The sequence below is a fragment of the Trachurus trachurus genome (genome assembly GCF_905171665.1).
Source record: "Trachurus trachurus genome assembly, chromosome: 15".
In the NCBI taxonomy this organism is placed as follows: domain Eukaryota; kingdom Metazoa; phylum Chordata; class Actinopteri; order Carangiformes; family Carangidae; genus Trachurus; species Trachurus trachurus.
The window spans coordinates 22,445,676-22,456,811 of NC_139906.1; the positions used below are offsets into that span (position 1 = coordinate 22,445,676).

The 11,136-nt window shown below is 41.7% G+C and overlaps 1 protein-coding gene across 3 annotated transcripts in view; it reads left to right on the forward strand.

Annotated features, from left to right (window-relative positions):
- The window catches only part of wdr11 (WD repeat domain 11), a 53,320-nt gene extending 42,550 nt beyond the window's left edge, over window positions 1-10,770 (forward strand). The window contains exons 21-30 of one of the 3 annotated variants that reach the window (XM_083987848.1): window positions 1,100-1,162; window positions 1,506-1,571; window positions 2,781-2,970; window positions 4,821-4,916; window positions 5,264-5,308; window positions 5,641-5,806; window positions 6,030-6,127; window positions 6,374-6,519; window positions 6,981-7,060; window positions 8,602-10,770. In XM_083987848.1, coding sequence (XP_083843974.1) covers window positions 1,100-1,162; window positions 1,506-1,571; window positions 2,781-2,970; window positions 4,821-4,916; window positions 5,264-5,308; window positions 5,641-5,806; window positions 6,030-6,127; window positions 6,374-6,519; window positions 6,981-7,060; window positions 8,602-8,804 — 1,153 coding nt within the window. In that variant the 3' untranslated portion in view covers window positions 8,805-10,770. Of the gene's footprint in view, window positions 1-1,099; window positions 1,163-1,505; window positions 1,572-2,780; window positions 2,971-4,820; window positions 4,917-5,263; window positions 5,309-5,640; window positions 5,807-6,029; window positions 6,128-6,373; window positions 6,520-6,980; window positions 7,577-8,601 lie in introns of those variants that run through there. The other 2 variants (XM_083987849.1, XM_083987850.1) reach the window with 2 other exon arrangements.
- The last annotated feature ends 366 nt before the right edge of the window (window positions 10,771-11,136 follow it).

Genomic DNA, 11,136 nt, shown 5'->3' on the forward strand with positions numbered 1-11,136 from the left:
TACTGTATTTACTCCTGTGGCCAGTTTTAAGTTTCAGCTTCACCAGACTATTCAACTGTGTGAAGAACTCAGAAGAGCCTTTAGTGCTGAAGTTCTGTATCAGGGCTGACCAATGCATTTTGAATTAACTCTTATAGTCATATAGAGTCTGATCCAGTACCAGCTCTTTGTGTAACTTGTAGCAGTTGGGTACACTAGCAGTAAAATGAAATCCATTGGTACCTATTTCTAAAGGTAGAGCAAGTAAGCAGACATTGATAGTTTCAATTATGGATATATCAACACAGTGAGGGATGAGCAGAGCTGCTTTAGTTTAAACTGCATTTGAACTTTGTACTGTAGGCAGAAGTCAATCTTCTGTTGAATTTCCCTGCAACAATGCTCACAGACTGGCCTCCTATTGTAGACCTGTTTTCAGGCATTTGTACTAAAAAAACTACTATATTTATTGTACCATCCCTGTTCAGTAGCTTCATTTTTGTTTTTTGTTTGTGGCTTATTTTTTAGTTACAAAGCAGAATTTACAAGACAGAATCATTCTTAATGATCACGATCCATAAAATATTGAATGCATTTCTAATCATCAAGGCGTAAGACTTGCCTTGATGTATTCTGTTAGACTTCGAGAGCATATGGCAGCCACCCAAGCGTTCAGTTTATTACCATCATAAAAAACAAAAACAAAAAAATACAGACCACCTTTGTAAACAAGTCAACACGGGAGCCTGCAGAGGCCATCCTGAGCGAGGGAGACTATTGTTGTTTTGTTTTTCAGACTGCTACATCTGTGTTTAACTATAGACAAGTGGCCCATTTAACCGAGCTCTCTGTGTTGCACTGCTTTCTTTTATTAACCACACACAGCTGCCTTATCGTAAGTCAGGCAGCTATATTAGCAGCGCTCGCAGGGTGCTACCTGACCTCAGCATAAATGTTTGAATAGAGTTATCTATTACTGCCCGACGCCACAAATCGACTTCTCATAACAAGCAGCTTCTCAGCTTCCCATTTGCTGTAATATCAGGTCAGGTTTTTTTTTTTTGCATTTGCAGAAGACTTGAGAGGAACCATTTGACTGAGTTTGATCTCTGTGTTTCAGAGACTACACTGAGAAAAACGAGATAAAAGGGCTAATCCAGGAGCAGCTCAACTCCCTGTCGAAGTAAGTTATTGCACGATTGCTTTGTCTTGTGAGGGCAATTGCACTCTCCAACTCAAACTACTGTTTTTCATATTGTCATCATGAAAGCACCAACAATCAAGTGTGTGTATGTGTGAGTGTGTGTATGTCATATTGTAAGTTGTCAGTTATTGTTTGTGTACTTTTAACTTGCAGTCCCAGTCCCAGGGCTCTTTGTATTTAGACAGCAGACCCAAAGAGCAAGTAGTCTGTGGGCTCACAGATAAAAGAATCTCCTGTAACAGCCACAGTGTGCCCGCTGTGTTTGAGACATGTAATTGGCCCTCACCGTGTCCTGATTGTCAGTGTCTGATTGGCTCCCCAGTGATATGAAGAGTGTGCTACTGGACCCAGAGTTGAGTCTGCTGCAGCGATGCCTCCTGGTCTCACGGTGAGCTACGACTCAGCATGGAGTTACCCACTGTTTGCTGTCTGCACACACTGCACTGTGTTCACGGGGGTTTATGGCTTCTCCAGCACAATGTTTTTATTAATATTCAGACAGTGCATCTATGTCAAAGACTTGAAGACTTGACATAGAAGTGATAGCTACTGATAGCTGCTGTGTTTGAACAAAAATACTTTGTTTAAGAGACAAAGAAGCAGGATGACACCAGCCCCTTTTATCTCTATCATCACGGGGTAAAATCGACTTAAGATTAATGTAACAATAAACACTGAAACTATTACAGAACACATGTTAAATCTGCCTTTGATTCAGTGTATGCTAATGTCTCTTGTGTTGAGTTTGTTGCAATGATCTAACGCTGAATTGGGTTTGTAGCTTGTTCACTGATCAATCTGGATATAATTCAGTTGAGTGAGACATAATTAGATGGTTTGGGGATGATTTCTCTACAGGAATGTGCTTAATTTTATATTTCCATATCATAATTTTTTCAACATGGTTTACACACAGTTTTCACAGAGGATATTTGCGGGATATCAATAAAGAAATACCATATTTAATTTAACATTATTGGGGATAGACGAGCGTAATGATTCAACATTGAGCCAAATGTGCTGCTGAATTATTAACTTTTAAAACTGTCAAGTTATCTACCATACCATATTTTTGCTGTAATTGTATAGCCGTGATTCTTCATCTTTTAACAAACATTACATGAGAGCTTGTGTCAGCAACTCTGATCTCATCTCTGCCCCACTTCTCATTTCCCTGGAGCATCTTGACAAATCTAGAGCAGCCAGTCTGCATCCTGTTATCAAAGCCGTGATGTACCTGAACCCTTATTGGTGCGGGCGACTGTGCTCGTTCACGGAGAGCTAATGCTCATTTCTCTGTATCCCACTGTCAAAGTCACCATTGTTAAGGTTGGCAAGGTAGCCTAGCAACAGCCATGTGCCTGTGCAGATATGTGAAAAGAAGGCTGAGGGAGGCAAATGACAGATGAAAAAGCTGGGAGATGCGGAGATAGGGTGGAGGGCTGGAAGAGAGAGGTGTGGACTGTAAGAATAGGAACTGCAGTCATTAGTGAGTACACCACCCGGCAGGTTAAGACTCTGCAGGTCCACTAACTACTCCCGAGAGAACATTATCCACCCTGAGCCCAGCTGATTGCCTTGTTGTGATAAACTGCAGGCTGTTCGGGGATGAGTCAGACCTTCACTTTTGGACAGTTGCCTCCCACTACCTCCAGTCGTTTGCCCAGGCTCGTCAGCTGAGTGTGTCCACTGCAGAGGGTCAGGCTCCAAGTGAAGGAACCCAGCCATCACCTCAGAACCACCTGGACATCTGCCACGACGTCCTGTGTGAAAGCTCCTACTTCCAGGTCAGTAGATCAAGAGACAGTCAAAACAAACACATGACTGGAGCTTTCAGCATTCTCAAAAAACAATCCCCTCCACAGTCATTCATAGACACTTGAAGTAAAGCCATGCACAAGCACACACCACCAGCCTGCCAATTGTCATCCACAATGACAACAGCATGAACCCAGTGACACTGTATGTTCTGCTGTTAATGACATTGTATCTCCTCTGTTGTCTCACTAAGCCTCTTCCTTCAAGGGAGGCTACATGCACTTTTAAGCCTTTGAGGTCAAACCCATTTTGCGCTTCATTCCTCACTAGATTTAATTCTCCCAATAATACCCAACAATGATTTCTGGCCCACACCGGGGCACGCTCAATTAAATAAACCCCCCCTCCTCTTGTTTGTGCCATGTCATTGCTCGCACCGGTGCATCTTGCTGATGAACCAGCACCCAAGGACCTTGTAAACAATACCAGAAAACCTCTTTTTGTTTTTTGCTTTTTCCCACCTTTACTTATTGACTTCTTTTGAAGAGAGTTAGAAAAGTTTCCTCAGAAGATGCCCATTGATTGGTCCTTCTCTGCTCTGTCTGCCCTCATCACTCTGATGGGTGACATTGCTGAACAAAGACACCCACCTTCATGTTACCATCTGAATGCTAAGGACTTTTTTTTTACATTTGTCGTTGTGATGCATAGTGTTGCCTTTTCTTCAGATTAATAGTTTTTTGAAAAAAAGTTTGAATAGTAATTAAAAAGTTGGCTCACTGTGCAAGTGAAGACAAGCATTCACTGCCTTTTTGGCTGTTTTTCTTTTTCAGTGGACCCAAGAGTGCAAAGGAAAAAAACATGTACCTTTTTTGATGAAACACGATTATCCAGTTCATGAGAAATGTCAAGCAGCTTTTAGCTAGCATCAAGGTTTAAATTAGCTGAATGCAAATGGACTGTAATTTAACTCAGTAGAGCCCGCGTCTTTTCTTTTTTTTTCTTTTTGGATTATGCACTTTTCAGTTTTGTGAAAGTTCTTTTCCTTGTTAATGAGGGGCCATGCAGTGATCACAAAGTTAGGACTTTCAAAGAGTTGCCCAGACAGTCTTCTGCTGCATTTGTCTCCTGTTGTCATAAAACAGCCTCACTGGAAGCAGCCCCGACTGTAATTACTAATATCCAAGACTCCAATACAGAGCACACAGCTCTGAAGTTACTAAACTAATTTGGTATCTCTGCAAAGATTTATGCCCACAGCTCTTACACACAGAAGAATTCATCATCATAAAAAGTCCAAAGATGTAAAGCTTCAGTGGTGGATACAGATACACAAGTCTTCACACACACGGACACACATGCAGAGTAATTAATTTTCTCCCGTGTTGTTACTTCTTCTCTTATTGTACCATTTTCCTTTTCTTTGGCTGAGGAGCTCTCATACTTTCAAGTGTCATTGCTGTTTTACGCCTATTATTCTCTCGCTGACATAAGCCTGATCTCCCATCAGGGAATCCGTAGTGAAATAATGGGAAAAAAGCCACCAATAATGAAAGTCAGTATGGGAGGCTGTGGAACCAGAAACACTGTGAAAACTCCTGAATATTTTAAAGACTATAATTATATTCTCCATCTCTGGACTCTGTATTCCTATAATTGTCCTCTATCCATTTTTTTTTTTGCTCATTATTAGTCAAACCATGTCCTTGGCGTATAATATATGTGTACTAACTCATTCCTTCGGTGTCTCTCTCCCACTCAGGCACACACACACACACACCCACACATGCACAGACGCACAATGTTTAGCTATAGGTCTTTTCAAGCTGTGTGAAAAAAGAGCAAGCTAACTTGTCTTTCCCACTTCCCCACTCAACAGAAGTTCCAGTTGGATCGGGTTCACCTACAGGAGGTGAAGCGTTCCAGTTATGATCACACTAAGAAATGTGCTGACCAGCTCCTCCTGCTGGGTCAGGTAAGTACAACACTACCCACACTGCCCACATAATTATACAGTATACGGTATGTAAGGCTGCTGTAGATGCAACAATGATATGAGATAAGAGTTCCTGCTCAGATTTTCCAGTTTTTACAAACAAAATGAGGAATTCATCTTATCTTCTGTGGACTGGATGATGAACTCATAGTTTTTGTTTTGATCTCCTTGATAGTTATTTTTTGCGATTTTTCCCCCTCTGTCTTACCTGTAGCTTTAAGACTGTACACTACTCTTCCTCCCTCTCACATGCATACATAATATCACCTCCACACACCTTAGTTGTGCATATAAATGTATTGTCATACTTATTGTCATACTTGTAGATGGGTCATAGCAGTGCTGGGGAGTCTGGTGAAATAAGATGGATGGTAAGTGCTGCCTCTGTCGCCCCTTACGTCTCGGCCTGTGGGGGAAGGATTCACCTCTCTTCAATGTCACAGCTTGTTCACTAATCACAGGCTGCAATCAGTGTATTGTGTATGTTGGATGTTCAGTCTTTCAGTGGGCAGACAGGCAGAGGGCAGTCTGCCATGACCCCAGTGCGAGCTTGAGCCTTCATCTCCACCAGATGAAAAGAAGGATAATCAAGATAATTTCTCCTTGCATTTCTGTGCTGTTCAGCTCACAGTGAGCTGCTAATGCCTTGTTTGTCTGCGCCGCCTCAGTCATTACTCTGTCATCTCTTTGTTGTTGCTCTCAGACGGACAGGGCAGTGCAGTTACTGTTGGAGACGAGCGCAGACAATCCCAGCTATTACTGTGATTCACTGAAGGCCTGCCTCGTGACCACCATCACCTCCTCAGGCCCCTCGCAGTCCACTATCAAACTAGTGGCCACCAACATGATTGCTAATGGCAAACTAGCAGGTAGTCTTTGAAGAATCCTTGGGTTATTAGGGCCTTTATCTCTTATAATATATGTTTATATTTGGTCACAATATTTTTTTCGTTGAAAGGAAGAAGAAAAAAAGTCCTACTTACTTATAATCAACTGTATATAAAGAAATTATTATATTTGTATCTGAGCTGAGTTAGCCACCACAGACCAGTAATTCTCCATTTACAAACTCTCCACCCTGCTGTTTGTCAGAGGGAGTACAGCTGCTGTGTCTGATTGACAAGGCGGCCGACGCCTGCCGCTACTTGCAGACCTACGGGGAGTGGAACCGAGCCGCCTGGCTGGCCAAGGTAACTCAGCGTGACGGCTTCCATCAACAGCAAGCATCAGCCACTGTGTAATGTTTGGATAGTTTGTGAGTGTGTGGGTATGTGAGTGATAAGGTTCTACATGCTGCATATGTGTATGATTGAGTTTGTATATTTCTTTAATAGTTATTTGTAAAAACAACTTAAAAAATGCATAGGATAATTGCATATTTTCACCTTTAAAGCTGCTGGGAGTTTGAGGAACTTGTGTGTTGTGTTCTTTTCCAGGTGCGTCTGAACCCAGCAGAGAGTTCAGATGTGCTGAAGCGGTGGGCAGAGCATCTGTGCTCCCCACAGGTCAACCAGAAGTCTAAAGCCATCCTAGTGCTGCTTTCCCTGGGCTGCTTTTCCAAAGTGGGAGAAATGCTCCACAGGTAAGATGAAGAATATCTCGGCATTGTCTGTGTCTGAATGAGCGGCAGAGATATCGTCATTTGTTGTAATGTATTAATTCCTTCCATAGAATGCATGTATACAAACAAGACATCCTTTGCCTTTGCTCTCTCCTCTTCCAACCACAGTCATACACACTTGAGTCTTTTAAGTCCTTTCTTCCTGAGTGCATTTTAAGGACACTTCAGAGTGTATGATGTAGTCTGACTGCATATCTTTTACATCACATCCACTGGTCTACCTGTCCTTCTTGACAGCCCCTGTTCCCAGTTTCTCCAGCAGCAAAAAAGCTCTCAGAGAATTTGAGAGGCATCAGGATGACAGGGTTTATGAATGCTGTAAAATCACAGACATAACTGCAGGGATGATGCTAGTGTCTGACAGAATCTCTCACCAACTCCTCCTGTGTGTCTTTCTTCTCCTCCTTCCATCGCCTGGACAGTATGAGGTACTTTGATCGCGCTGCCCTGTTTATTGAAGCCTGCCTGAAGTATGGGGTGATGGAGGCCAATGACTCTTCCAATATCCTTTTTGAAATTGTGTTACTAAAGTCTGGGGGCAATTTATGACCATAGTTAGCCCTGCCGTAACTTCCGTCCGTCTCTGCTCCGGACGAGCACTCGATGGCGCAGAGCCTTTGTCACAATGACGGCCAATTTAGATGCTCCACCGAGCACATCAAGCCACGTTTCACATGTTCCTATTGCTAATATCACACCCCTGTCACAGAGTGCAGTTAACCCACAGACTCATAAGAGAGCATTTACAGCCTATACCTTGAAAGCATATTGTGTTACGCCGGCTACTGATCGAAAGATGATATAAAATCAGCAGCCACAGTGTTTCACAGTTGGTTAGTCTGTGTTGTTTGATCACAGTTTATTGGACTGTTTGTATTTGACTCTGTTGGAAATGTGTTTACAGCTTAATGCCTAAAGAAAACAACATGGTCTCAGACGGTTACTGTGACACAGTGGAGCTCAACTTGCTGACTCCTCAACAAAGTGAGAAATTAACTTTATGGTCCACTAGTTATTGTGGCTACTGGATGAATCGGTTTTACCAGCCACTCCTTTTCATCAGTCATAGTAATGCTCTGCATATTAGCAGTGAAAAACACAGCAAGGTGGTGGGAAAAAAAAAAAAAAAAAAGGATAAGAAAAAAAAAAATCCAATGCTGGTACTCTAAGCCAATGTTTCACCTAGAAATTATTTGCATGCAATGAGCTAAGAACATCCTCTTTGTGTTGTTCAATGTTTAGAACTGACTCGTAGCCACTTAGTGATTTCTGATTTATGGAGCAGCAAAGCCTCCACGAGGGCAGGAGTTATTTATCAAGCTGTTTCTATTTAAAAATGCATATTTTTCTAACATAATATTCGCTTTTGTTTGTACTTTTTTTTTTTTTTTTAGAAAGACTTATGGGTGAGACATTAGTGGAAAAGCCAACACAAAGAGCTCTATTTTTCTGAAACCAGGCCCGAGCACAAATGCAAGCATGTGTGACCAACTAATCTTTGTAAATTTGTTGACTAGGAGCAGTAGTGCAAACAAGGTGCAGCAGGATGCTGAAACACACTGCACACACTACTAATAAGTGTTTCTAATACTTAGCCTTCTCTCACTGAATTGAACGATGTGACTTTAGATTGTGTTACCTTGCAAAATATCCCTGCATTTGCATTATGAGGTGATCTGGGATCTGGTGACAGCAAACGTCAGCAAATATAACTCAGAATTTTTTACACACCAGACTTTCCACTCAACATCTGTAATTAGACTGATTCTCCATTTATTTCAATAGGTTTATCACCTGAAGATTCTAATATGAATCATGTCAACTTTAACTTCAGGGAGTCAACACTGTTTACCACTTTTTGGTGATTTTATGTTGCACCTTTCCCCTTTTAGGAACTGTTAAGTGTAGTAGAAGTCCCACTGCTCTGACAGCTCAGTGAGCTGAAATGACAGAATTATTCTGGGTGCTGGCAGCTCTCCGTGCTTGACTATGTTAATTACATCCCATGAAATGCTTTAAATTCTCCTTGACCTGCATTTGCACATAAACTTATCGAGGCTGCGTTTTTGGAATATGCACGGCTGCTTCGCTCGCTGGGCCTGCGGGAGGGCGCCGCGCTGTGGGCATCACGGGCCGGCAGCGCTGGGGAGCAGCTGATGGAGGAGCTGTTCCAGGGAGAGGGAGGCGTGCCAGAAGCCATTTTTGGCGAAGAGGAAGTGGAGCTGGGCCAGGAGAGCACCGAGTGACCTCAAAAACCGAAGGGAGGGGTTTGAAAGAGAAGGGATGGCATACTGATGCAAATCAAGGGTCGGCCATTCAGTCTAACATCAGTAACTTACCATGCGTGAATTAACTTTGTGTCGACATCCAGGAGAATCATGACCATCATCTCCACATTGGACAGAGGAGGTATGAAGAGTTTCCTCCATATGGAGTTGTTAGTCAGTCAGTCACTAACGTCTGCCTGTGTCTGTGGCTGTGCTGAGTTTCTAAATGTGTGGTATGACCAGTGTGTGTTTGTGTGCGTACGTGTATGCATGTAACAGCCCCAAAAGAAACACACTTGTTTCCTCATTCCCTTCAACAAGTGAGGTAATACACATCATCGTTATTCCCCTTGATATCAGTGTGTGACATTGTTGGTTGATGAATTTAACTCATTTGATTTGTTTAATGGTTGCTTGTCAAACTTTATTTTCTGTGCCTGTTTTAATAATTCCAAAGTACTGTTGTAGGTCTACAGGTTTCATTTACCTTTTTGCTGCTGAGATGACATGTGGCAGATATTAACTTTTTCCAAAAAATAATACATTCAGTATCTCAGTTTGAAGATGCACTGCCATTATATTGGGCCCACATAACCACTACTCCATGACTGAATTCCAAAATCTTTTTTATTTTTTTTATTTTTTTTTACTTTTGATTTAACCAAAAAGATCACATTATGTGAATGAGAACTGAATGAGGCTTAGTTGGGTCTAAACTGGATGTTTTCTCCACAGTTGGTGGTGCTGTGAGAAGCCTTTGCAGAGTAACTATGATAGGGCAGTGAAATTAGTTAGCCTGGCCACCCTGCACTTATGATACTTTTATCATTGTATATTATCTCCCTGAGTTGAGAGGGAAGAAGAATCTACTGCTGCCACCTCTGTGATACCGTTTAATTAGCTTGCGTAGACTTGAGTTCAGTTAAATAGATGCTGGTTGTTCATTAATCCATTCCATTAATCCAAACGGGGTTTTTAATTTTCTACTTTTATGAAGACTTGGGAGGATACTTTGCTCTGTGTGTGCTTTGATGTTCGTATAATGAGGTTGCTCTCTGGTGTGTGTGTATTACAAGAAGAGCTGTCAAAATGTGTTGTAACTCATTTTAATCAGACCTCTGACGGATCATTTACACACAAACAATACTATGTGCTGCTCCTACTGTTGTTCGTTACAATCACAAAAACCTGACACAGTTTAGGGAGTGGTTTAGCATCGCACTCTTGACTCCTCTGCTCTGCTTTTGCCTGATTTTTACATAGTAAATATCTACTGATCATCAAAATCATCTATATGACAATGCAACGACTTTTGTGATTGTGTGTTTAATTGCTTTGTAACATGTTAAGTTGTCCTGCAATTAGACAGTAACTTGATCTACAGGACCTTTTTAGTGTGTTATTGTGTTTCATAAACACGTCAGTGCTGTTTCTCTTCTGTGTTAAGGTTAACCCCAGGCAGTGTCTCTATGACAACCCAAGCCTATTTTTGGGGTCTACATGTTGTTCCTTTAGATCCATTTTACATAGCTTCACTAACATACTGTAGAGTCACGTAGAGAGCCAGCATAGAGTCATACAACCCAGCAGATAATCAGCTGTAGTTTCCCTGGTGCTGTGTATCTTCTTCCAATCATGTGATGCAGTATGCACATGTACTGTACTGCCTGTACTTTATGACTGGGCACCAGTTTGATTAACACTTGCTGCTTTTCTTTGTACTACAATGAACTTTACAAAACAAAGCTGTTCCAAACTCAGGCATGTAGACGAGGGAGAGGAAATGCCTGGAACAGTGTGTTTTGTAAGAAGACAAAACATTGTGACGGTGTCAAAGCTTCGCCTTTTTTCATTGTTCTCTGTTCATTGTTTACACAGTGATCCTTATGCTTTAAGCTATATAAATATGACAAGAGAAGAAAAGATATATGTATATATGGATGGCAATAAAATCAATATTATTAACTTGAGGTTTTCAGTGTGCTGTTTGGTGTCTGAAGATGCTGACACAAGAGGGCGCTCTTAGCCCTCATTGGCAAATTGGCTGTGGCGCTCTGGTTTAATGGCATGGTCGTTTTATAAGAAAAGACCTGTTCCATCAAGTGTTCTTTGCAATTATCCTCTTTTAATTTCAACGCAGGTAGATTGAATCTGAATGTACGTTCATTTATCAAACTGTCTTAAAAGTAAATTAGTTCTTGCATGAGCTGCTTCCGCAAATTAATTACTTCTTTTCTGTTCAGAAGGAGGGCCAACAGCTGGCTTCAGCTCGCTGCCCGGCTCTAACCGTTTTCACCCTTTTCTTCGCCTC